Below are 25,774 nucleotides of genomic sequence, written 5' to 3'. Positions count from 1 at the left end.
ACACACAGATTTTCTCCAACCAAGTCCTTTGGGGCTGAAACTTCCCGTCCTAGAGCCCATTGCTGATGCTGAAAACTTCAAACTTGGGAGCTTTAAATATTTTGCCCCTTTCACCACGAAATTCGACTTCTCTTCAGCTCCTGGTTTTGTGAGGCCGGACAGCAGGATTAAATGCAGATAGTTCCCAAACACACACACAAGAACTTCTCCCCATCACGGGTGCAGGCATGTTGTGGGCAGCCAAACTGTAGCTAGTGTCTCCAGACAAGTTCTCCTCTTTGGATTTGGGTGCAGGGGTGAAGCACAGACACAGCGAGCTGGAAAATCCTTTGATGTGTGTTGGTTGAAATGAAACCATGACTGTGAAATAAGAACTCTTCTGCCAAGCTGGTGCTATAAGCAAGATGTAAAGGAAATGAAACACCAAGGGAATATTTAAGGTACAAATACATTGTTGGTTGGTTTTGTTTTATTATTTGCATTCTGGTGGCACCTCGCAGCTCCTGGCACGGTCACCTCGTTGTGCCAGGTGCTACACCGAGACAGAGAAGTGACTAGCTCAACGTCCCCCCAAAGGTCAGTGCCTGAACCAGGAACAGAATCTGGGTGTCCTGGGTCCTGTCCACTGATGCTGTAGGTCTGCACCCGTCCTGTAGCGGACTGTGTGCGTACGTGCTTGGGTAGGTGCCCTGTACACACTGGCTTCCTGGAGAATTATTAGCTACACCAAATTAGACTTTAGCCCTTTGTTCTGGGCTCCATTTATTGTCCAAATGACCACGAGCTCACAAAAGAAAAACAAACTTCCAGCTGGGGCTTTCCACCTGGAATCTTCCTTGGGGACTTTTGCAGGAGCCTGTCCTTTCCTGCAGCTTCTCCCTGCAGTCCACCCTCAACTGAGTCACTTGCTGGTTGTTATAATCACTTACTCCCTTTTCTGCTGGGTCTGATCATTGACCAGGGCTGGTTGACCCCAGGCCACTGGTCCTTAAAGGGTCAATCCCGCCTGTTACATGCCCCCACTCACCGCTCAAGTGTGTGTCATAAAATCTGTACTGCTATGAGTTAAAGGAGCTTCTCCAAGTGGGCAGGGGCCTGCTTTAGAAGCAGGATGCCGAGGTTTCTATCCTGTGAAGTTCTGAATGATGTGGCATGCAGCAGATTGATTCCTGGGAAGTCCTAGGTCGTCACAGATTTGTTGCCGTCTGATAGGGCACCCAGCTACTATAACAAAAGGCCCAGAATACTCTATGCTCTTCTGAGACTAAAACGTGTGTTTATCTTGGGAGAATGGGGATGTTCTAAAACAAAACAAAATAGGGGCAAACAACTTAACTTGCTTTAAGATGGAGCTCGATAAACTTATGAGTGAGTTTGTATGATGGGGTTGCCTGTGGTGGTGGGGAACTATGCTGGGTAGCCCTGGAGGGTCCCTTCTGTCTTATGCTCCTGAGATCTCATGCTTCAGGGCTTCAGATAGTCACCTGTAGGGGGTCAGGAAGGGATTCCCTCCCCCCACCCCCCCCCGCCTCCAATGTATTCTGGGTTTTTTGTTTGTCTCCTTCCCCTGCAGCATGGGGCATTGGCTACTTACTGGAATCATCTGGGCATATCTCCCTTGATCAATACCCTGGCATGACAGGGCCTCAGGTGTGGGTCCACCTTGCTCCCTCCCGTTCCCTGCCTGTGATACACATAGTTGAGCTTTCTGAGGGTGGTAATAGTTTGGTCTAATTCTGGTTGTTGGGCCTGGTGTGGAAGTGGCTGGGTGCTGGCTGGTGGCCTGTGATCTGGTGGTCCCTTCTGGTCTTGATTCTGACGAGAAGGTTGGGTGGCTGGCTGGACAAGCAACAGCTGCTGGTTTGGGCTGCAGTGTAAAGCAGCCCTCCCTGTATCGATCTGTTTACGGTTCCTCTACTGCTGCCAGCTGCGTGTTGCTAATTGACCTTGATGAGATAGGCAGATTTACAAAGAACTAGTCGTCTGCCAATTGCAAATACTTGCCCTCCCCACTCACAGGGCACTTATTGCACCCGCTCACCTCGGGCTGGTTTGCTTACGGGATAGGGCAGCGTTTTCCTCACGTAGGCGGGATGACTTCTCTCTTCCTTCCCTGTCTCATCCTGTTCCCCATCGACCGTCTGGTTGTGGTTGCTTGGCCAGAACTCCCTCCAGCACCTCTCAGCCTAGGGGCACATGGGACTAGGAATCCAATTTAGGACTACCCCTGGGCAGGCCAGTGCATATCACTTCGGTCTTGGGCAGTGTTCATGTGCTCTGCACATTTTAATCCAGCAACCAAAGGAGGTAATTAACTGAGAGTTCTATTGCACCTGGGTTAACTCGAACTCCCAACTGCCCTGGCTGTGTTCTGATTGGTTAGAAAAGCCAATAAATGTTAAGAAGATTATTGTTGCAACTAATGTTCTATCTTGCACCTGTGTTCCGTTAAGACTGGTGATGATAGATATGCAGAAGAGCCGGGAACTACTAGAAAGAAGCAGTTTCTGCAAGATGAGGAAGCTGCTGTTCAAGCTCTAAGCTATTTGGTAGCTTCTTTCTTCAAGGAGCTAAGCATTTTGTTAAGAAATTTAAATTGGTGTTGTGGTTTTTCATTATGAAACAAGCAGCATTTTAAGCCATTGGGGGACAGTTGGTTGTGGGTTGTGTGTGTGTATTTGTTTTTACCAGCACTGGAGACCTATTTTTGTTTACATTTTTAAATCCTAAGAATGTTTCTGAGATGAGTTAACATTTTTGGCTTTTGCCAAAGGAAATTACTTTCTGCTTTGACTGTGTGCCATAGGTTCTGTACTGCCAAGGAGATTCTCCTTCAGCTCAAATGGTATGGTCCTATGTTTTTTTGGAGTAGGAGAATCTTAGATGAATCACAACTGCTGATGTGAAATTCCGCCTAGTGTACAGTATAAACGATGCCTCTAAAGTACTTTCTTGGCAATGAATTTGTTACAACATAGCTTTTTTTAACAGCAAAATTCTACTAAACTTAAATCCATGGAACTGCTCAGATATAACGAGGTAAAATCTGAGCTTGTAATATTCCTTTGTCTGTCCTTAGACAAGGATCTGTTACTGAATTATTCTTCCACAGTAGGATTTGCCAATCTTTTTTCACAGAGTGGACCACATCTTAATAGAGAAGTTATGTCATGAGCCCCTCTCATCCCCCTCAAATCACATAGGAGACTTCCCCCTCCCACTGGCAATCCTATAACTAGAGCCCGGAGAATCTGTGGATATCCACTATACGTCCACAGACCATGTTTGTGGATTGCGGATTGGATGCGGATACACATTTTGTATCCACTCAGGGCACTATGTATAACATCACTGTGGCAACTACAGCAGTCGCTTCCGTGGGGAAAGTGACAGCAGGAAAGCTGGAAACAGCCGAGACGAGATCATGGGACCAGCTGGCTCTCTGTGGGCCCCCAGCCATTCACAAACTTCTGCTCTCAGATTAATTCTCCTTCACCGTGAGATTCTTCTCAGCCAATAAAAGCATGAGGTTAGACCTCGTTAATTTCTCTCCTTCTGGCAAGAATGGCAAACTGGCCACTTAAATAGCTGCTCTCTCTAGTTTGTTGCATCTTTGGCCCAGTGTGTACTTCGATATGTTGTCCTTTCGTTTCCCAACACTTGCACGTGTTGTGTACGGATATCAGTAAAGAATCATGCAGTGCTGAATATTTCTTAATGCCAGAGTGTGGGTGCAGGGATTTCATTCCTGCATTGAGAGGCGACACTGCCTTGCATACATTCTTGCTTACTTTTAAGTTCTAAAGGAAAGGGGTTTGTGCCCATACAGAAGAGGTGTAGCTCTTGGGGGGGTCCCTGCATAGCTAAGCTTAATTAGAGAAATCAGACCTTGGGCATCCATGCATAACCAACCCCCTACCACACAGGGTCATCAGCAGGATTTTTAAACCCAGGATTGTTCAGCACCACAGCACTGTCCTCCACTATGTGTGCTAAAGCAGTAATTTAGCTCCCTCATTCTATTAGTTGCTAGCAGTAGTAGTCGGTTATCCTCCAGTGAATCAGCGACTCTAGTGGCACACTACATGTTCTTTGCCAGTGTGTTTGCATATGCAATTTAATTTTGGGCACTGATCACTTTTTTTGCTGTTGGAAGGAATCCTTCCTGGAAAGCCAGCTGTGCTCAATAGGTTTTAGCTTGCATAGAATGAAGCTGTTTAGGAATGACTATAGTTATGGATCACTAATGCCCTTCCCCAAGATTTCTGGACTTATCTGTTTCCCTGAATAATTTTTGCTTTAAGGTTTTTCATTTTCCTCCTTATCCCTCCACCGGTCTTGTTTCTACGTAGGTTGCTTTGCCCTGATTACAGCCAGAAGTTGGTATTGTCTGTTGATCACCTTTTACATTGTTGCACAACATTGTGCAGTTGTTTTTAGCACCTCTCACATGAGCATAACTTGTGGTTCTGATTCGGACTAGCTTGAAAGGGACTTTGAATGAACAGTAACTACTGGGTGTTGAAAACAAACCACTCCGAAAACAAATCCTGAAGAAGGAAGGAAGGAAGAAGAAAAATGATGGGAGCTGCTGTTGATCCGTTGTTACTTTGGTTTGAATGGCCAACCGGTTCTTTTTATGACCTGCAGAACAGTGCTGGGGAGGAATGATCAACGGATGCCAAAAATATAAACCAGGGTGGAAAATGCTGAGTCTAGATTCTGTGCCTGGTCTTGTGTTAAGTCCCTTAAATGAGGGAAGAAAAAGCAGAGACACCATGGACCCATGTGGGACCCATGTGGGACCCACATGCAACTCATGAGGGTCCAAGAGGACAAGGTATTTTACTGAGCAATAAAAATAAGTGTGGCCTTTAAGAGTAGAGCGTGTTGGTTGTTTCATCTAGCCTGGCGATTGGGACTGTCTGTGAACTTCGCTTCCTAGTTAATCGGGGCCATGCAGCCTTGGTTAACTAATAACAAGGCTCTGTGCAAAATAAGCTCTCGGAGTTGGAATGGAGAGGAGAGTTGTACCCTCTGCCAACCATCCCCCCCTCCAGTCCCCGCATGCACCTTGCATGTGGTGGTAAAAGACTTGGGGACTGAAGGGGTTAATATGCTTGGGGGCAAAAGCAGCAGATCAAACAGCTGAGCAAAAATGTGAGATGTGCTGCTCTGAACACACCATGATCTGCAGCAATGCTCCCCACCAGCCGGCCGCAAACAGCTCCTCCGCGCTGCGCACGGTGCTGCATTCCAGTGTAAAGAACAGGGAGGCAACCTGCAGCCATGAGACGGTGCTGACCCAGTTTGGTCCCATGCCCGCAAGCAGGACTAAAACCCGGCTGTCATCATTAGGGTTTGCTCCCGTCCCCACTGAAGCCAATGGGAAGGCTCCCGCTGGCCACAGGGTCAGACCCTTCCAGCGCAGGGCTCGGACAGATACATTTTGTAGTTTAAATGGGCCTGGAGCGAGACAAATGCTCTCTAGGCCCTAGGCCTATCTTTGTCTGCTGAGTCTCTGTAACCCTTGTTCATGCTAGTCTCAGAGCCTTGCCAACAACTGCGTTAATACACAACGGCGTCTATCATCCTTTCCTTGTGCAGCACGGACAAGGGTTTTCTCTTGTCTGGGGTGTGAGACGGAACTGTAACTAACTAGCAATGTTCAGGACTCGTGGTGCGCACGACCTGCGATTCAGAGGCGCTGAGCACCCTCAACATCCATTGTTGTTAGTGGGAGCTCGGAGTGCTCTGTTCCTTTAACTGCCTGGCTAGGCACTGCGTGAGGTTTTCCTGAATGCTACAAAAGCGTAGTTCAACAAATCCCTAACCCCCACCCCCCACCCCCCACCCCCGCCCCAAGCCCTGCAGCATCCTCCAGCGGTGGCTCCAGACACTGCGGTAGCACCGTTGCATGACGCAGTGGCTGGATCGCTGGCAGATAATACAGGTTCAATAGGGGCTGTGGGGTGTGGGATCGTAACCTGATTTTACACATGGAGAAAATGGGGCCCAGCGAGGTGAAATGAACGTGTCCCATACTGCCGCAGAGGCTTTGAACTGCCGGAGTTCCTGGCTCCCAGATCTGTGCTCAGGCTCCTAGACCGTACTGCCTCTCCCTAAAGCACCACCTCCAGCCCTCGGGAAAATAGCTCTGTCCGCGCAGGCTGAGCCAGAGGGCTGGAGCCTGCTGCTCCGTGCGCAGAAGTGACCCTGCTCTCCCCGTGGCAGAGCCAGCCTGTTGCAGTGGCGTTTCCAGCTGCTTTCACCACAGCTATTGCAGCAAGGAGCTTTTTCAAACATCCATAGTGGGAGTGTGGCAGCAATCCAGTTTGAACATGGGTTTGGCACAAGGCATTCTGACCCTCCCGGGGACGGGGCCTTGAACAGAGGAAGTGAAAGCGGAGCCATATGGAAGACATGCGAGAGCCATGCAGCCCCCGGGAAGGTCCAGAGGACAGACTGATTGTACTGGGCAATAAAGCGTATTATTGGGTGTTCCCTGTTACACCCACAGAGCAGCCAGCGTGCATTATCATTCCTCTTGGGGCGTCCCCTGCCCCACTTTGCCTATAAAAGCCTGAAATCAACGTTTTTGCCACACACGCCAAAATGAAGCTGACAAAGGAGAAGCAGGAGAGCTCTGACGCCTGCAGGGGCAGGAAGGGGGTGAGTTCGCCTGCCTCTTTCTGGCTGACATGGTGAAGGCTGCAGAAAAGTTTCCTTGGGGAAAACGGGGGCGGGGGGCTGGTTAGCAGTGCCAAAACTGATGCTCAGGGGCTTTTATGGATCTATTTATGTCTGAGGCTGTGCTGTCTAGTGGTTAGGACACTGGAGTTGGGAGACCTCAGATCTATTCCAGGTTCTGCAACTAACCTGCTGTGTGAGCCCTGGGCAAGTCATTTTTGCCTCTCTTTGCCTCCTCCCTTTTGTCTGTTTAGACAGTAAACTTTTGGGGCAGGGACTCTCTCACGGTGCATTTGTACAGCGCCAAGCCGAGTGGAGCCCTGATCTCATTTGGAGCCTCTAGACACTGTTATAATACTGGGGATGGGGCTGGCTCTAGTAGAGAAGACTGAGAATGGAACTGGGAGCCAGGAACTCCTAATCCCACGTCTGAAACTGACTCACTGCGTAACCTGGGGCTGTCACATAACCTCTCGGCGTCTCTGTTTTGCATGCACGCTGCTGAGACATCTGAAGAAGCTGAGTGTGACCAGTGGGGAAACTACTGGCTACTCCGGAGAAATCCTCCTGTTAAAGAGACTGAACAAGTTCTCTGCGCTAGAATAGATGGGCTGAGGAGGCTCTGAGCCATTAAGGCTAATGGTGGCTGGAGAAAACAACGTACGGCTGAATGGAAATATGATTTGATTGCCCACAATAGAGTGCATTAGAGCGCTCTAAAAGGCAGCACTGTTTGCTCCACAGCTGGCTGCAGCTTGAGAAGTCAGTAGCAACAAGGGATACTATAGACTGTTGTTAGTGGCTGGTGACTCCAAGGACTCTGTGCCCAGGAACAACGTTCATGTTCAGGCCCTGCACAAGACAATTATTTCTCCCCTGTGCAACCACAAAGCACAGTTCCCATAGGGCACGATCTGATGTCCGTGGAAAGGTTCCAAATGAGTTTAATAGCAGCTGGAATGGGCCCATAAGCAGCTTGATTCGGAAATGCTGATGGCAGAACAACCATGAGAAAGAAAATAGAGCAACTGCGAGGGGAAGAGATTTTTATTAATTCTGCAAAATTTAATGATATTTATTTTGGCTATTGGCATCTATTTGACTTCAACGACCAATTGATACTCTAGAGAAAGGGTGTTTGCATTGAAGTTTCAAATAAGGGAAAAATCAAGCAGAATAAAGTGAGTTGTAGTGTAAACAATCTATCAGATGTTCTTTTTACACTACGAAGAAACAGAAGGGCAGGAGCCCAATTTTTTCAGTGTCCTTTGCTTTAATGAATGCCCTGGGTTTTTTAATATATATGCACACACTGAGAGAAACACTCCAAATTTCCACCCATGTAACTGCTCTTCTTTCCTGCAGAAAATGACACTTCTGCTCGCAGGTGTAACGCTGGTGTCGGCCTTTGGATCGTCTTTCCAGTACGGTTACAATGTCTCCGTGATCAACTCTCCAGCTGTGGTAGGTGCAGGAAACAGCCGAGAAAGACAAACAAGTGGCAGACTAGTAACAGTGGCGTGTGTGCGCACATGCACAGAGTCTAGGCTTTCTAAACTCCGTCTGCCTTGGGATTACCATGGTGCCAAGGAATCCCCCAAGGGAGAAGAAGTGTCCTGACTGTTTCCTCTCTGTGTCTTGTGTGTTCTTAGCATGCAGTGATCGTGGTGTGTAGGTATGAAATATAACTTCAGGATAGCACTGAAATTGGCTCTGTTCTTGCCAACGTAGGCTTTGCTTGCTAATACTTGATTTCCTGCCCCTCTTCCTTTCTGAATGTATTTCTCTTGATGCCCTTTCCTTTCCGAACCTCATAACCCACTGTATGAATTCTAACCCCACAAGCCATCTGGCTAGTGTGGAATTCTCTCTGTGCACGTACACTGGACAGCTGTGGTGACGGAGATAAAGTAATGAAGCACAGTCCTGAAATCCTTAATCAGGGAAAGCTAAGAGTGCTGGACCACTGGTAAGATCCAATTTTGGACTTCCGGCATCCAGCCTTTGGCATTTCTCTATAAAACTAGTTGTCCCATAACACTGTATTGTGGCTATCCTGGTCTTCACGAACAAGTAGACTTTGTTCCCAAGGACTGAAATTTGGATCCATCTGTGACCCCAACTTCCTTTTTCCTCCAAATCTGCCAGTCACCATCCTCCAGTGTATTGCCAAAATTCATCTTCAGGTGGACCCTCCCTCTGCTCCTCTATGTGCTAACATACCCACTTCCTGGCTTGACTATTGCACTTCCTCCTTTTATGATCTTCCTAAAATCCTGCTTCCTAAAGCCAAGTTCAGCCTCACTGAGGAATGGGACCTTTATCTCCCCCAGATCGTTTGCTGGTCTCCTATCTATGTATGCATGTCTTCCCTGTGATCCTGCCAGGATATCACTTATCATGGGATGCCAGGGTTACATTTCTCTGTGCCCTGTCTCTTTATAAGTCTGTCTACACTGCAACTGGGAGGTGTAATTTCCAGCTCCCGCAGGCATGCCCACACTAGCTCTGACTGAGGTAGCGCACTAAAAACAACTGTGTAACCACAGCAGCACAAACAGTGGGAGGGGCTAGCCCCCCAGGGACAATCCCATCTAAGACCCGAGGTACACACTTGGGCAGATGGCCCCTCCCACCACTCACGCCAAGCTAGTGCAGGTATAGCCACTCAAACGGGACACCATTTCTTCCAGATCTGTTGTTGTATTCTATGCTTGGAGCTGGACACGTGACTCGAATAGATACACTGAGAGCTAGCATGCTAAAAATAGTAGTGTAGCGCGGGACGCAGGAAGCAGTGGCACAAGTTAGCTGAACCCCATGGGTACGTATTTTATACAGCCCGTCTCTGCCGCCGCTTGCCACTGCCCGTGCTACCCTGGCTACACTTCTATTTTTAGGGCGCTGGCTCAATGAGAGCTTGCACAAGTACATCTACGCAAGCGGGGACTCACCCCCCTAGCTCCAAGACTGACATCGCTTAAGGGTTTGGAGCTCTGCTGAAGAGGTTAAGGGGAACCACAGCTGGGAAGCAGGGTGTGGTCCAACACAAACATTTTTCCATGTGCATTATGGGAGAACATGTGTTTTGGGCTTTGTGCACAGAAACCATAGGGCCTGATTTTCAAGAGTGTTGAGCACCCATGATTGCAAATGAAGTCAAAGGGAGCATTGAAAATCAAGCACGTAATTAAGGCAGCAGGACCTTTGAAATAGGCCAGAGTTCTACTGTAGGTTTCTTTAACCTTCTTTGTATTTTTCTTAAAACAAATCTTCCTCTTTCACCAAGAAATTATTCAGTGGAGCTTTACCCTGTTTGGTCCCCTGCTGCTTTTATAACCTGAATAACCATGTTTCAGTCATTTTTCCTCCCCGCCAAGCCAATTAAGTCTGTTTTTGTATCTTTTCTAGTTCATGCAAGAGTTTTACAATGAAACCTACTTTGACAGGAATGGCATCCCGATGGAGAGCAGTTTCCAAAAACTGCTCTGGTCTCTCACGGTATCTATGTTCCCACTCGGAGGTTTCTTTGGGTCCCTTATGGTCGGCCCTCTGGTGAACAAATGTGGCAGGTGAGTGACAGAGGCACCATAAGATGGTCGGTCTGTAGTCCATTCAGAAGCCATTTGCTGTGGTCTGAATAAAGGTCTTTTCACGAGTCCATCTGATTCAGTATCCTACCATAGCCACCCTCTCTATTATGGAGCCAGGCCAATGGTTGCCTCTTGGATCAGGGAGGAATCCACCCTCCCCCATCTGCAGAACAACTGATCTGGCTGCACTGTGGATGGAGTGGACGTGACCATACTGCTGGCACGATACTGAGCCAAATGTACCACTTGGTCCAATCTGCTATGCCAAGGCCTATAGTCTTTGCACTCTTAGCCCCTATCTTAATATTAATTTTTAAGCAGCTGAGTTTATCTAAGGCACTTGTGGTTAGATCCCACCGTAGCTTTTTATATGTCTGGAGATCCTTTGCCCGCTGTTGTCTCCTCGGCTACCTGCTTTCCTGTGTTTAAATGCAGGAAAAATCCTCCAGAGGAGAGTGAGGATAGTTGAGAGGGAGGACAGGCTCGTGGTTGACGTACTGGACTGGGTTCAGTTCCCAGTTCTGCCACAGGCATTCTGAGTGACCCTGGGCAAGACACTTAACCTCTTTGTGCCTTAGTTCCCTAACTGCGAAGTGGGATAATATTTCCTTTGTCTGTCATGCCTATTTCCTTTGTCTGTCATATTTAAATTCTAAACTCTTCGGAGCTGCAGTTGCATCTGGCTACGTGTTTGTACAGCACCTAGCGCAGCTGAGCGCCGTCTCAGTTGGGGCCTTTAGGCAATACCACAGTACAAGTAATGATGATGATAAGTTAGAACTGTCATCCTCTCAATCTATCCGCAGAAAGGGCACTTTGCTGATAAATAACATCTTCTCCATTGTCCCTGCCATCCTCATGGGAACTTCCAAGGTGGCAAAGACCTTTGAGGTGATCATCCTCTCGCGAATCATCGTGGGAATATGCGCTGGTGAGTGAAAGGCAGTGTGCAGGGGTAGAACAAGGGGTAGGATTTTCTGGGCCAGATGGAGCATGTGTCATAGCGGGTTGGTTTGCGAGGAATATATTGTAGGGACAGTACCCGCTGCAGTGCAATGCAGTGTCTCCATGTCTGTCTCACTCTGTGTGCTGTGTGCAGAGTGGGTGTGGTTCCTGGTAAACGAAGGAGATAAGGCTGGAACTTGGGCTCCGTGGAAGTCTGTAAATTTAGTTTGTTTTCTTTAATAAATGTGTCCTGTTTAAGATATATGGAACCACAGTCTGTTATGACAGCTGTGGCCTTGCTGGTGGTGATTCACTTCTCAAATATTTTGGGCAAAATTTATATTACCTGGTTCTTAAAACTATAACCCCAAGCAGAACTCTTCCAAGCTAAGTCCGTGGAGGTGTGGCCAGATCCATAAATCCATTCCAGGAATTAGCTGTATCTACCACAGATAGAAAATTGGCACTGCTGTCTGATAGGTTCAGGGCCCTTGGAATCTATTATATCTACATGGACTACATGAGAACGGAATGGTTCAAGCTGTTTGGGTGGGGGATTCTGTTTGACCCAGTCTACCTATTGTACAATTTTTTTTATTTTTAAAGAAAAGCAAAAGTGGCGGGGGAGGAGAAAGGCTGAGTCTCATATACTCACCTGACTCCAGAAGCAGGGGATTTCATCACAAGAGGCATCATAAAATGGCGACAATTGGCAACGCTGATAGGCCTTAGAGTGCTACATTCCCAAGTAACTGCCAGCGTTCTCCGTGTGCTCTCTTTGTCACAATATCTGCTCCAGTCAGCCTCTGACAAAATACACCCCAAGCCACGAGGGCTCACTCCAAAAGTTATCAGGGGGTTTATAAAGGAGGGAAAGTCTCTCTCTCCCTCACAGACCATACGAACAGCCTCATTTGGGTGTTTAGTACTGGTGACAATTTGCTCCTCTGGAAGTGGAAGAGGAAACTGCTCTGTTTCCACTAGACTTTGTTTTGAAAACTTAAAGCAGAAACTGGGTTTGTTCTAGGGTGACTAAATGTCCCGATTTTTATAGGAACAGTCCTGATTTTTGGGTCTTTTTCCTATATAGGCTCCTATTACCCCCAATCCCCTGTCCCAATTTTTCACATTTGCTGTCTGGTCACCCTAGTTGGTTCAGAGCAGGGGCAGCAGACTGAATGGCTCAGGTCACGTTGAGAATCACTTGGCCGCCCCCTGCTGGCAGTTTTTGCCCTGCTGGGAGAAAAATGCTTCCTTCGAGAAACCTGCTGCATTCGAGCCCTGAGCCTTTTGTCAGCAATGGGGGACGTCGGCTGGCTCTGGCCAGCTCTAGCGCTTAGGCCGTGCTGTGCTACTGAGTTGCTGATGGGGCCCAAACCAAAACTGTCACCCCAAAACTTGGGACCCACATTTTTCAGCTTGCGCCCATTCTGTCGTTTTGTTTTAAATGCTCCAAACTCCTCAGCTTAATTAAACCCTTCATTTTTCGCTGGATCTCCTCTAGCCAGCAGCTAGAACCCCATCAGGAGAGACCTGGTTACAATAGGGTTAAAAGCTGTAGTGGAGACAAGACCTAACTGTGTCCCTGTAATGAGGTTGAAACCTTGGGCAGTTCAGAATCCTAACCTCATTATGGGCACATGATTAGTCCTATGATGCTAACCCATTCTGTAACCAGGTCCCCTGACTTGGCCCAAGCCCTAGTAGAGATGGGGCCTCGGGGCTTAGACAACCAGCTCGTTTCTGTGGCTGTGAATTGAGTGCCATGGGCAGGTGTTGGCTGGAGAGCGACAGCCTTGTTTATCCATGGAATGGATACAGTGTGGGAAGCAACAGCGCAAGCGTCCTGCCTTGGAACACCAGCTGCCAGGGGCAAGAGGGAAATTTGATCTCATTGATGGAATGGTCCCATTCGATCTTCGGCCTTTCTACTGAGGTTGACCAATAAAGATGCCAGCTCAGGTGATGGACTTTGTACCATGGACACCTTCAGACTAGGAATGGAGCTGATGCCACCTACTCTTTTATTCTAAGCTCAAATGGAGGGAGAAAAATGACATTGGTTCCCTTCACACAGGCCAGAGTGGCCATCGGAATCTCCTTCCTTAGAGGTTTTGAAGGTCAGGCTTGACAAAGCCTTGGCCTGGGATGATTTAGTTGGGAATTGGTCCTGCTTTGAGCAGGGGGTTGGACTAGATGACCTCCTGAGGTCCCTTCCAATCCTGATATTCTGTGATTCTATGGCAATAAGCTTTCAGCCACTGACAGCCTAGGCTAACTGTGAACCTGGGATGTAGCAGCAGAAAGCAAACTCGGTCTCCAGTGCCGTCCAGCCCCTTGTGACCTACAGGAGGTCAGCTGTCATCATCTGGAAAAATACTTTGGTCAAGTCCCTGAACGTCCGGGTGTTACAGCGAGCACTCACATCCCAGAGCAGGACTAACCCCTCTCTCTCTTCTCACCTAGGCCTGTCCTCCAATGTCGTTCCCATGTACCTGGGAGAGATGTCCCCCAAAAACCTGAGAGGTGCAGTCGGGGTGGTGCCCCAGCTCTTCATCACCATTGGCATCCTTATAGCTCAGATCCTGGGTCTTTCTAACATCCTTGGAAACCTGGAAGGTAAAGCCCCGGTCTGAGGAAGAGATCTCTGACTGCTCCTCAGTGGATGAGCTCTCTCATTGGGCACCTTGTTATCTATTTGTCTGTTGCAGGCTGGCCAGTGTTACTAGGGCTAACTGGGATCCCTGCAGTGGTGGAACTCCTCCTGTTGCCCTTCTTTCCTGAGAGTCCCAGGTACCTACTGATACAGAAGGGCAATGAAGAACAAGCCAGGCAAGGTACAGCCACGACTGCCTAGCACTGCTAGCAAGAGAACTAGGAGAAGGGCCAGGGGCATGGATTTGAAACTAGGTCTCCATCCATAAACAAACTAGGGAAAGGCAACCTAGGTGGAGCTCCTATAAGGTAGGTGCAGCACTGGTTGGAAAACCATTCCCAGAGAGTAGTTCTCAGTGGTTCAGTCAAACTGGAAGGGCATAACAAGTGGGGTCCCGCAGGAATGGGTCCAGTGGTTCTGGTTAATATCTTCATCAGTGATTTAGATAATGACAGAGAGAAGCCGCTTTATAGAGTTTGTGGACGATATCAAGCTGGGAGGAGTTGCAAGTGCTTTGGAGTTGCAAGGGCATTCACAATGATCTGGACAAACTGGAGAAATGTTCTGAAGTAAATAGGATGAAATTCAATAAGGACAAATGCAAAATACTCCACTTAGGAAGGAACAATCAATTGCACACATACAAAATGAGAAATGACTGCCTAGGAACGAGTATGGCGGAAAGGAGTCTGGGGGTCATAGTGGATCACAAGCTAAATATGAGTCAACAGTGTAACACTGTTGCAAAAAAAACAGTCATCATTCTGGGATGTATTAGCAGGAGAGTTGTAAGCAAGACATGAGAAGTAATTCTTCCGCTTTACTCCACGCTGATAAGGCCTCAGCTGGAGAATTGTGTCCAGTTCTGGGCACCACATTTCAGGAAGGAGGTGGACAAATTGGAAAAAGTCCAGAGAAGATCAAAAAAAATTATTAAAGGTCTAGAAAATATGACCTATGAGGGAAGATTGAAAAAAATTGGTTTGTTTAGTCTGGAGAAGAGAAGACTGTGGGGAGACATGATAACAGTTGACAAGTACATAAAGGGTTGTTACAAGGAGGACGGAGAAAAATTGTTCTCATAAACCTCTGAGGATAGGGTAAGACGTAATGGGCTTAAATTGCAGCAATGGAGGTTTAGGTTGGACGTTAGGAAAAACTTCCCGTCAAGGTAGTTAAGCACTGGAATAAATTGCCCAGGGAGGTTGTGGAATCTCCATCATTGGGGATTTTTACGAGCAGGTTAGACAAACACCTGTCAGGGATGGTCTAGATAGTACTTAGTCCTGCCCTGAGTGCAGGGGACTGGACTAGAAGATCTCTCGAGGTCCCTTCCAGTCCTACACTTCTATGATTCTGTGATTTATGGGAATATGCTGTTGGGAAGCATCCTGAACCAAAAGTCAGGTTAGGATGCATTAAGCTACTGGTGCTACCCTTTTATAGTACATCTCAGGCTTTCAAAGCACTTGGCAAACAGTAGTTCATTTATGCTTCCCTGTACAGCAAGTACATATAATCCCAGTTTTACGCGATAGGCTGAAATGGATACAGAGAGAGGATAACTGATTTGCTGAGAGTAAGAAAAATAGTCAGTGGCAGAGTCAGGAGTCCTGGCTCCCAGTTCCTTGCTCTCACCACTAGAACACAAACTCCTTGAACTCTGTTTGCAAGAAGATGGGTTGGGGCTCTCAAAGCTCTCGTAAGAAACCCGAGCCTTGTAATCAAGCCCAGGATAAAAGTACTTTTTCGCGAGGGGAACTCTGGTCCCCCTTCTCATTGTTCCTTTGTTGGCTCATATGAAGGACCCCATGGCCCTCCCTCCAGTCCTATGACTGTGGCTGGTTGCTTTGTTTCCCACCGTGCAGAAGTAGCCAAGACTGCTCTGCTGCTTCTGGGGTATCTCAATTCCCTCTCTGGTTTCCTGTAACTCCAGCCTCCTCCCACTAGCTGAGTTTACCTGGAAACCCAACTTCCCCTTCCCTCCTCCCATCCAGCTCTGAAGAGGTTGAGAGGTTCGGACGATGTGGATGACGAGATCAAAGAGATGTGTCGGGAAGACCAGTCAGAAAAGTTGGACGGTCGTCTGTCCGTGTTCAACCTCTGCACCTTCCAGGCCCTGCGGTGGCAGCTCATCTCCATCATTGTCATGATGATGGGCCAGCAGCTTTCTGGAGTTAACGCGGTAGGTGAGATGACACCCAGGAAGATCATCAGGTGGATTAGGAGAGGACCTGGGTTCTTAGGCAAGAGTGGCAGGGCAGTGCTGGCACAGACACTAGAACCCATTCCAGATGGACAAAAAAACCCAGTCTAGACCTTGGGAAATGCGACTGGTCCCATGCCATGAAGTTTGTATCAGGATCTGATTGTTTAGGAGGGTTCTGCCCAGGGGTCTCAGTTTTGGAGATTTATGGAGAAAGAAACCAGTCCCAACAGCTGGATCCAGATGTGGATGTCTCCAAAGTTTGGGAGAGTTCAGATCTTGGATTTGTGTTTGTCTGCTTTTACAGCCTGGAGGTGCCTAACTCAGAGCCTCCCCTTCCCCCATCTATGAATGGCCAAGTATAACCACAGGTATGGTTTGATTGCAGATCTTCTACTATACAGATGAAATCTTCAAGTCTGCAGGTGTGAATGAAAACAACGTGCAGTATGTCACAGTGGGGATAGGTGCAGTCAATGTGTTCATGACTTGCGTAGCGGTAAGTTTCTCCCACTGCCCTACAGGTTCTAATCCCCTCACTGCCCACCTCTCTGGTCCCTTTATACAATTACCATTAACACAACTACCCCTTCCCACATTTAGAGGAAAAGTCCCTTGGTGCTCAAGTCACACTAAACAGAGAGGCAAATTGTTTCCTTAAGCTCCTGCCATGTAATAGTGGGCATATGCTGGGTTACACCAACGCATACAATTACAACTTTCTTTGGGGAAATAGCAGGATCTACTTCGCTGCCTCACCAGGTCTTATGTTGCCACTCCCGCTAGTGCACTCTCTGTCCTTGCAACCACTGTGTTACTGTAACGGACGGGTATAATGGCATCTCTGCACTGGGAGATTGTGGATGTGGTCCCATGGGCTTGGAGTCAACAGGCCTGCCCATGTGTCTATGAATCACTGATTGCTAGGGACACCCCTGATGCTAGGGTGGAGAAAAATCTCTTCAACTCAGACAGGTGGTTGGGCTCTGGGAATGCACAGGCAGCCATAAGAAAAAGGTGTCTTTTTTACCTGGTGCCTGGGATCAGGAGTTCTATTCCTAGTTCTGCAAGAGGCTCACTGTGTGACTTTGAGTGAATCACTTGACTGCTCTGTGCCACAGTTTCCCTATCTGTGAAACACTGGTAATGATGCTTATTCACCCTTGTGAAGTGCTTTGACATCTATGGATGAAGAGTATAGTATAAATGTTGCAGTGCTGCTCACGGGAAAGACGAGGCGGGACTTGGCTGGAATCCTTCTTAGGATCATAGACTATCAGGGTTGGAAGAGACCTCAGGAGGTCATCTAGTCCAACCCCCTGCTCAAAGTAGGACTAATCCCCAGACAGATTTTTGCCCCCCATCCCTAAATGGCCCTCTCAAGGATTGAACTCACAACCCTGGGTTTAGTAGGCCAATGCTCAAACCACTGAGCTATCCCTCCCCCATGCTTGGACCCAGGCGCATCTTGTGGTTCTCTCTGCCTTGGACTGACTAGCACAACTTGGCCTGTCCAGTGTCACTGCACAGGGTCTCCCTAAGTCCTGGCCTGGATTAGGCAGTCATGGTAGGGACTGCTGACTGCCCTACAAGTGTGCTAAGCATCGGGGTGGGGGGGTTCCCCCAGCTTTCACGGTCTCTATTTTATTTCCAATTCACACTTTACGGGTAGTACTGGAATTTCCCTAATGGAACAGCCCCATGGAATGTACAAAATATAAACTTCTCTATAAGTTTGTTTAGGATTGGGGTGGGTTTTTTTGGATCCATCCTCTAGGATTTGCTGGACAATTATCCCCCTGCTGTTGACTTCCTACAGGCTTGTATAAAAAGCCCTAGAGAAAGGGGATCTTGTTCTCTATTAAATTCTAGAGGCTTATAAAGTAATTCCTGGAGAACCCTAGGACACTTGTATAGAACCCTGTTGGCTTCCTTGCCCTTAAATTCTAGAGGACTCTTCCATGCAGAACTGCAAAGTGCTAGGTTCCTCAGAACGCCCCACCCCTAACAGCTGACAGCCCCCCATGCACTTTCTCCTCTCAGGACTAGGTGTGCTGGGTTCCCTTGGTGCCCCCTTTCTCACCCTCTTGTGCTGTGTCCCTCAGGTTTTCATCATTGAGTCCCTGGGGAGGAGACTTCTGCTTCTCGCTGGCTTTGGGATCTGCTGTGTATCCTGTGCTGTGTTAACGATGGCCCTCAACCTCCAGGTATGTGCCCGGATGGCTTAGGTGATAGTGTCTGTCTGTCTGGACCCTCTAGGGGGATGTGGGCAGGGTCACTATTTCCAGAGCTGCAGGGAGAATACGCAAGGCCTCCCTGCACCACCCTATTTACGCAGCAGAAACCGCAGTGGGAAGCAGCCACCCTGCTTGGAAAAAGCAGGACTTCCATTAATGACATGGTTGGGTTAGCAGTGAGCACGTTCAGAGCTGAATTTGATTGCTTCTCCCTCCCTCCCTCTAAGTTCTTCTGACCCTTGCCCATTGTGTGCATCTCTGGTAGTGCCCCTTGGGTCTGCTCATAGGAAGTGAGGTTCCAGCCGAGGCTGTAAGCTTAGCCCAGCTAATGACGCTGCCTGATCCATCCCCTTCACAATCTCCGCCAGACACGGAGCAGCACCTGGGGCGTACAGCTTCCCACAGTCTGCTTGCAAACGGCACCTTGACTTTGCTGATCACTTTAGAAGAGAACTGGCTGTAATTCAGTGACTGAATTCCCCACAGGCCACTGTCTCCTGGATGCAGTACCTCAGCATAGCCTGCGTCATCGCCTATATCATTGGACACGCTATCGGAGCTAGTAAGTGTGCACAGGATGATAAAACAAAGACATAAACTTGAAACAGCAACTTGAGCTGATGCAGAGATGAGCTGGTGTGTTTCTGCTTGGCCGTGTGACTTAGCAGTAATGATACAGACCTGATAGTTATCAGCTAGGCTGCACGCATGGTCCAGGGGTCAGGGCTTTCTGCCCCAGACACGCAGGCCCCTTCTCATGCCAGCTAAAGGAGGATCTCCGGGGGCTGTCTGAGTGTATTGGTAAGAGAAGGACGTGATCTTCTATTTTCAAGAGGCTCTCTAAAGACACAGTCTTGCTGGTGTCCGAGACGTGCCCAATACATTTTGGAGCCAAACCCCCCTTGGAGGGTGTGTCACACCGGTTTAATCTGAATGCTGCTTTCTTGCATTTATATGTTCCACATGGAACAACAGGCAACTGTCCCCTAAAAGCCAAATTCTGCCGTGGCTGTTCCATGAAGTGGGTGGGAGCAGCGTGTGCATGGTCATGGAGGCTTTGTCCCGGATCTGCACCTCCTTACAGTTGCATTGCCCTGTTGCAGCAGAGGTGCTTTGCATTGGTTCACTGGAGGAGCCCTGCCGAGCGATTCCCAACACTGCAGCTCCTGCAAGGGTTTCTCTGGCTGGTGGAAACTGCCAATCCCCCCAACCCTTTCCTCTTCTATGTGCATGGTCGGACTGGCTCAGGAATGCCAGCTGCAGAAAGGAGACTCTCAGTGCAGAGTGACAGGGTTTCCACAGCGGTGTGTTTGTGAGTGAGCAGCGAGGTCTTTTCTTCCCTCTGTCTAACTTATCTCTGCCTTGGCGGTAAACATTTACTAGCTTCTCAGCCAGGGAATGACCGCCCAGCCCTTTCCCCATTTTCTTTTGATCCAGATGTAACTGGATACATCAAAGGGGTATTCAGGGCTGCATAGGGAGTGGGGGGGGGGCAAAATCTGAAACTGAGGCCACCCCTCCTCCCCTGAGACTTAGACTGCGGGTGGGTCAGGAGTTGGAGAACGAGCCTGATCCACCCCTTGCAGCAGCAGCTCCTGGGCCTGACTTCCTGCTCCGGGCATCCCGGCCTCGCACACAAAGTTGTAGGGCCGCTCCAGTTTGGCCCAGCTGCCCCTCTGACGGGACAGGGAGATGGCCCGGCCAAGTTTGAGTGAGTGGGGTTGTGACCCGGTGGACTGGCTCAGCAGCTGGGCCAAACCTGAATGGAGCTACCTCACAATTCCTACACTCAAATTCCACAGGTTTGGGGGCCCTCTCAAACGGGGGCTGGGGCAAACTGCCCCTGTTGCCCCTCTCTGCCAACTATGGGTGGCAGTGGGGTTCTTACCTTAGATTGCCATTCAGGGAGCTTTGCCCTCCCTGCCCCCACCAGGAATTTCCCCAAGGGCCAGTTTCTTTAGCAGAGACAGCAGCAACTATTCTGGCAGCCGGCTGTCCTCAAAGAAGCCAATTTGCCCTATCCGAGATCTCCAGTGTGAGGGTGTGCCCACCCTGCAGTCCAAAGCGCGATTGCTGCTTGGGTTGACATGCTCGAGCAGTGTCAATGTGGCAGCCCGGCTGTGCATACAGGGACTTTCTCAAGGGAGAGGCAGGTTGTTGCTGGATACCTGTTTGAGAAACTAGATTGACGCAGGCAGGTGGTGAGGTGTTGGAAGAAGTCAGGGAAGGGGGTGGGGGCTTAGGGAAGAAAAATAGGAGAGCAGGTTCTTTCTTGTTTTAAAATCCTTTTCATCTTCCTCCTTGTACCCACTGTGAGGACAAAGAACAGTTCGTTTAAGAAGGCTGTCTGATCACTGGATAACATGGGTCACAGGCTCCCAGAGCCCTGTCACACCTGCTGGATGGGCTCCGTAGATAGGCAGGGGGCTGTAATCCAGGGCCCAGTCTAGCAGTGGAAGAATTGCAAAATTCCACCCTAGGAAAGGTAAAGGCACGAGGCCTGACAGCTGAGGAGTATGCTCAGAGATGAGGGAGGGACAGAGGTGTAGCTAGCCTCGGAACCATGACCATGGCTAGTTACAGTCATTCCTTTCTGCTTTTTCCATCTCTTCCTGTAGTTAGTTTATCCAGGTACTTGTAAACACGAGTGCCTTAGGAACCACCGCTTTCTATTGTACGTTCAGTGTCGCGCCTGCTAAGGATTTGGGCGAGGGAAATGCCTGTTAAAACATGCAATCTCTTCTTTCTCTTCAAGGTCCAATCCCCTTTGTGATGATCACTGAAATGTTCCTTCAGTCGTCTCGGCCTGCGGCCTTCATGGTGGGTGGATCTGTGCATTGGCTCAGCAACTTCACGGTGGGGCTCGTCTTCCTTTATATGGTGGTGAGTGCGGAGCGATCTCCAGAGTCTCATGGGGGTTTGTCACCTGAGGTTAGGAGCAGCTTCCCCCCCATGGGGGGGGATAATCTTAAAGGGGAACACTAGCCCTTTTTTAGTCCTCAGTTAGTCCCAGAATGCATGTGTGAAGGATTAACTATAAAGGGCCAGAACCTCATTGGGTGTAAATCAGCATTGCTTTATTGACTTCAGTGTCTGCTGAGGATCTGCCCCCCAGTATATCTTAGTTCCTCTTTCGGGTCCTTGCCTAGTGCTGAATTCAGAGATGTTGAAAGTTTACAAAAATCTTCCAGAGGATTCCGTGGTGGGGAGTAGATGTTTCAGGGGGAATTAAAGATATTTATAGTTTTTCACCTCTAGGTCACTGGTTCAAATCCAGCCCAGGTCAGCAGTGACCCAAGCTATTGATATCTGACAACCGCTACCACCTCAGAACTGGGGGTATTTTCCATTCCCTTTGCATGGGTGTGAAATGTGGATAGATAAACTCTCAGCCCCCCTTCTTCCCCCAACTTGCTGGCAGTCTCAGGAGAAATGGGGGGAGATTTCTTGAGCATTTTAAGGTGCTCAGGTACCAAAGTGGTGAGTACGATATAAATGCTTAGCTAGACAGGATTAACAGCCTGTTCTGATGCTTACTGGAGCCAACAGAAAGACTCCCCCTGACCTCAGTGGGCATTGGATTGGGCCCAGAATGGGCCATGGAGATGAAACTTCTCCCCGTGAGAAGTGATCCCTCTAACTCAGCATGGACGTGCATTGGCATGACTGTGTGGGCAGCTTGTACCGCGATGGTGCCTGACGAGCCCTATCTTGTGTTGTCTTTCACACCTGTGCAAAGTGGGTGTAAAACCACTACCGCCTTAGAACTGGGGGTGCTTGACATTCACTTTGCCGGGTGTGAATGAACAACCCAAGGTGCAAGATACAAGGATCAGGTCCACAGCCCAGGCTGTGCCGGTTCTGTGGCTAAACACAGGCCTTCAGTCCCCAGGGCTGTGAATCCAGCACCTCGGCTATCTTCATCTGGTTACATTAAATACGGGTCTATGCCGCTGCCTTTTTTACAGCTGCTGCAGAGTTTTGCATTCCCAAACCATGTGACAGGGCACATCCCTGTAGAGCCTCCATCTTATGATATCCTGCATCCCCTACATGTTCCCTGACTCCTTCCCCTCTGGTTTTTATTCCTCCAGGAAGGGCTTGGAGCCTATTGCTTCCTCGTCTTCTGCGCCATCTGCCTGGTCACCTTCATTTACATCTTCATCATTGTCCCCGAAACCAAGGGCAAAACCTTCATGGAGATCAATCAGAGCATGGCCAAGAGGAACAAGGTAGAAATCCAGATGGACAAAGAAAAGCTGAATGATTTCCAGACTGCCTCGGAGACACCGAAGAAGAAGGAAGAAGCACACTCAACCAGTGTGCTCTGATCCGGTCCAGCATCCCGATTCACACAGTGGGGGAACTACTTCCTGGCTGGACCTTTGCTTTTTCATTCAAAACTTTTTCTGCATGTCTCCCACAGTGGGAGAGTGTCCAAAGAAGCCAGAGAGAGGAGTCACACTAGCTGCTCCTGCCAGCACTAGCATGAATGTTGGTGGTAATGTTTGGGTTTAGAAAATTAATCTTTCTCTGCATTCACAGGTTGAGCTAACTGGGGGCCCTACCTCTCAGCCAGCAAAAAAATTGTCACTTAATGCTTAAGGAGCATGTCCAAAATGCTCTGTAAACTAGTCCAAATTCTGGAGAGGTGGGTATCGCTGTCCCTGTCTTACAGATAGGGAAACTGAGGCAGTGAAATTTACAGAGTCGTTTGCAGAGCCAGGATTAGATCCCACAAGCATCTACCTTCCAGCCCTGCTCTGGCCAGTAGGCTGTGCTGTCCCCTGGTGGATGTAGGCTGCCAGTTCAATGGGAGCAGCATAACTCTGGTGTCATTCTGGTACGAAACAAAACAAAACAATACCAAGGGCCTGGTACAGTGAATGCTCTGGGGCTCGGTTGGGAGTGGGTCAGTGAGGGGCCCTGGCCCACCCTCAGGACCTGCTTTGTGTGGCTGCCTCAGGGCTCATCCGGCAGCAAGAGAGACCCCACCTGGGACGCAGTGTGGGGCATCCAGACCTGGCTGCGCAGAGGGGGGAGAGCTCTCGCCATAAGTCTAACACCCCGCCCCTTGCGTCCCTGCTGCCTGGAGACTGGGGTATCGCCCCGGTGCTCCCTCTGGCAGATTTGACTCTTTGGGCCTCACACAACATCATGCAGTGATGTGGCCGGGAGCGGTGCCACCGTGATGCAGGGTCCGAGCTATGGTGCCATGCATGACTTCCCAGCAAAGGAGCAAACGCAGCTCCTCCTCCTCCCTCCCCCTGCTACTCTGGGTGTTTTGCACCCCTGGGTTCATGATTTCAGTGGGTGCCGTTGAATCCATGAACCCCCACTAAAGCTGTCCCTGGTGCTGCCTGTCCAGTTAACTATCCCTAATGCAGTTTCCGTCACACATAGCAGGGCTGGGACAAACCAGCTTGGAGATAACTAGGCCCCTCCCAGGTCCGTGCCGAGCAAGCAGGCTGTGAGCCCCTGTGAGCGCGCTCTGGCTTTTGTCATCACTGGAAGTATTGTCCCACTCCACCATTCAAGGCAATGTTGCCTAAAAAGCCACCCAATGAAAACTGAGCGATTGGCCCTCTGCTGTAATCCTCCTAACCAAACAGAGGAAGCTGGTGCCTCTGAGAGCCAGTGGGCAAAAGCTCCATCAGGCAGAAGTGTGAAGATCCTTGATGTGGCAATAGCTAGCGAAATGGGGAGGTCCCCGGAATGAACTGGTGAGGAAGAGGGTAACATTAGCCCTTAATGCAGAAAGGACTCTTCCTAGGTTGTGCTGGACCGATTGGTTTGTAGCGGTAAATAAATCTGATTGGATGAAAACTTCTGCACGTGGCTGTTCTGGCGCAGGCTGAGAGAGGTCTCTGCATCGCAAATGGTTGCTCGTCGCAAACGTTCTCAGTCCATCGAGGGCCTTGTCAGGACGGCCGGCTCGCGCTTGTTGTGTAACCCTTCTAGGTGGCCTGTGGGAGCGGTGCTGAGGGCCAATTCTGCCACTGGGGGCTGGAGCTGGGGATGAAGGATGCAATGAAATTCTACCTGCAGCAGAGATGCCAAGGGTTGGCTGTCCTTAAGAGGGAGTTTTACAACCCCAAAGAGTGACACTTTCCAGGTGGTGTGGCAGGTCATTGCTTAAGACAGGGACTCTCATCTTTGGTCCTTGGTGACATCCGATAGTCCAGGTTTTTAATCCAACCAGCACTTAATAGTTTGTTTTTAAAATGTACACTGCTTAATATTGCATATGAAATGCTCAGATGTCCTAATTCATACTAAAGTCTAGGGCACATGGGAATTCTGTATGCAACGCAAACCAGTGGATTTTAGTAAAACACAACTATTTGCTACTTGGAACCAAGACCTGGATAGTTGGAGATCCCCGAGGACATGAATTTGTCCAGTGGGGTTTAAATTTTGAACTGTATTTGGCAGAACCTGCAAACTTTTGATCAAGTCGTGCTCATTTTTTGGGCAAAGTCATATTTTTTTGACCATCAAGTAGTGTGTCTCACGCACACACACACAAATCCCGCGTAGCCTCTTCTCTTCTGGCGGGCCTGTCGTCTCCATGGTTACCACAGTACACAAGCTTGGAAAACAGCTTTCCAATCTCCAAAGAGGCCCTAGCTGTATTGTTGTCTCTTGCAGCACCTGAGTAAAAATGTTTTAAATTTTTATATATTTACTCAGAATGAGTGAGATACGTGTGAGAGTGAGATAGTGTGCTAATGAGGTGAGCCTCATACCCAGTGTCTGCTGCTGGTCACCCTGCTATTGGTCATGGAGTCTAATGATAAGTATTAAATCTGATAGGAAAACACAAGAAAACAAATTAGAAACTGAGCAGGGCTAAGTCTGTAGGCCCAGTCTGTTTGTTGCAAAGGGGTGTTTCAACAAGTACAGGGCTGTGCTGCCTGGATGTTCAAAGGGGAAGCAGGCTTGATTTTCAGCCAGGCCTTAAGCTTTTAGCACCAACATATATTTCCAGGTGCAGTTAAAATAATTTGGATATGTAAGTAAATGATGGTGCCTGGAGTTCTAAGTACCATCTTTGCAGGTGCAGGCAGGTACCTCTAGGTGACCTTATTTGTACCCACAATTTGCTGACACAAAAATGGAAGCCTGAAAACCTGTCCTGAAGTGTCAGCCAAAGGACTGAGTGAAAATTTAATCTGAATCCATCTGCATGATGTAGACATCAGAACCGGCTCAACTCTTCTTGGGGAAGGGGAAGAAATGACTGTACAGATTTCACACACCCCACCACAAAATGCCACTGTCTGACTTTGATTCTCTGACTGTCGATTCTGATCCCACACCAGTTTCACAGATTGACGTCACAGGAGTTATGCCTGAGTTATGCTGTCGTGAGAGCAGAATCAGGCCCATAAAGTGTAAGCTGCCAGAATCAACTGTTCCTGCAAAGCATTTCTAAGATCGAAAA

The 25,774-nt window shown here is 48.8% G+C and overlaps 1 protein-coding gene across 3 annotated transcripts; it reads left to right on the top strand.

The window, feature by feature from the left end:
• LOC101936619 (solute carrier family 2, facilitated glucose transporter member 5) lies at positions 1-24,153 on the top strand. Of its 3 annotated transcripts, none has more exons than XM_042852895.2 (12): positions 1-440; positions 8,056-8,154; positions 10,102-10,262; positions 11,090-11,214; positions 13,695-13,847; positions 13,940-14,065; positions 15,882-16,069; positions 16,479-16,589; positions 18,196-18,297; positions 18,814-18,889; positions 21,083-21,210; positions 22,422-24,153. In XM_042852895.2, the coding sequence occupies exons 2-12, from the start codon at positions 8,059-8,061 to the stop codon at positions 22,656-22,658; spliced, it is 1,503 nt and encodes a 500-aa protein (XP_042708829.2). In that variant the 5' UTR covers positions 1-440; positions 8,056-8,058; the 3' UTR covers positions 22,659-24,153. The 3 variants fall into 3 exon arrangements, with proteins under 3 accessions (XP_042708829.2, XP_008165485.3, XP_042708830.2); XM_008167263.4 differs by lacking the exon at positions 1-440 and adding an exon at positions 6,160-6,672; XM_042852896.2 differs by lacking the exon at positions 1-440 and adding an exon at positions 7,652-7,871.
• Positions 24,154-25,774: the final 1,621 nt, after the last annotated feature.

The sequence above is a fragment of the Chrysemys picta genome, chromosome 21 (genome assembly GCF_011386835.1).
Source record: "Chrysemys picta bellii isolate R12L10 chromosome 21, ASM1138683v2, whole genome shotgun sequence".
Taxonomy (NCBI): Eukaryota; Metazoa; Chordata; order Testudines; family Emydidae; genus Chrysemys; species Chrysemys picta.
This window is presented reverse-complemented; position numbering and strand designations above follow the sequence as displayed.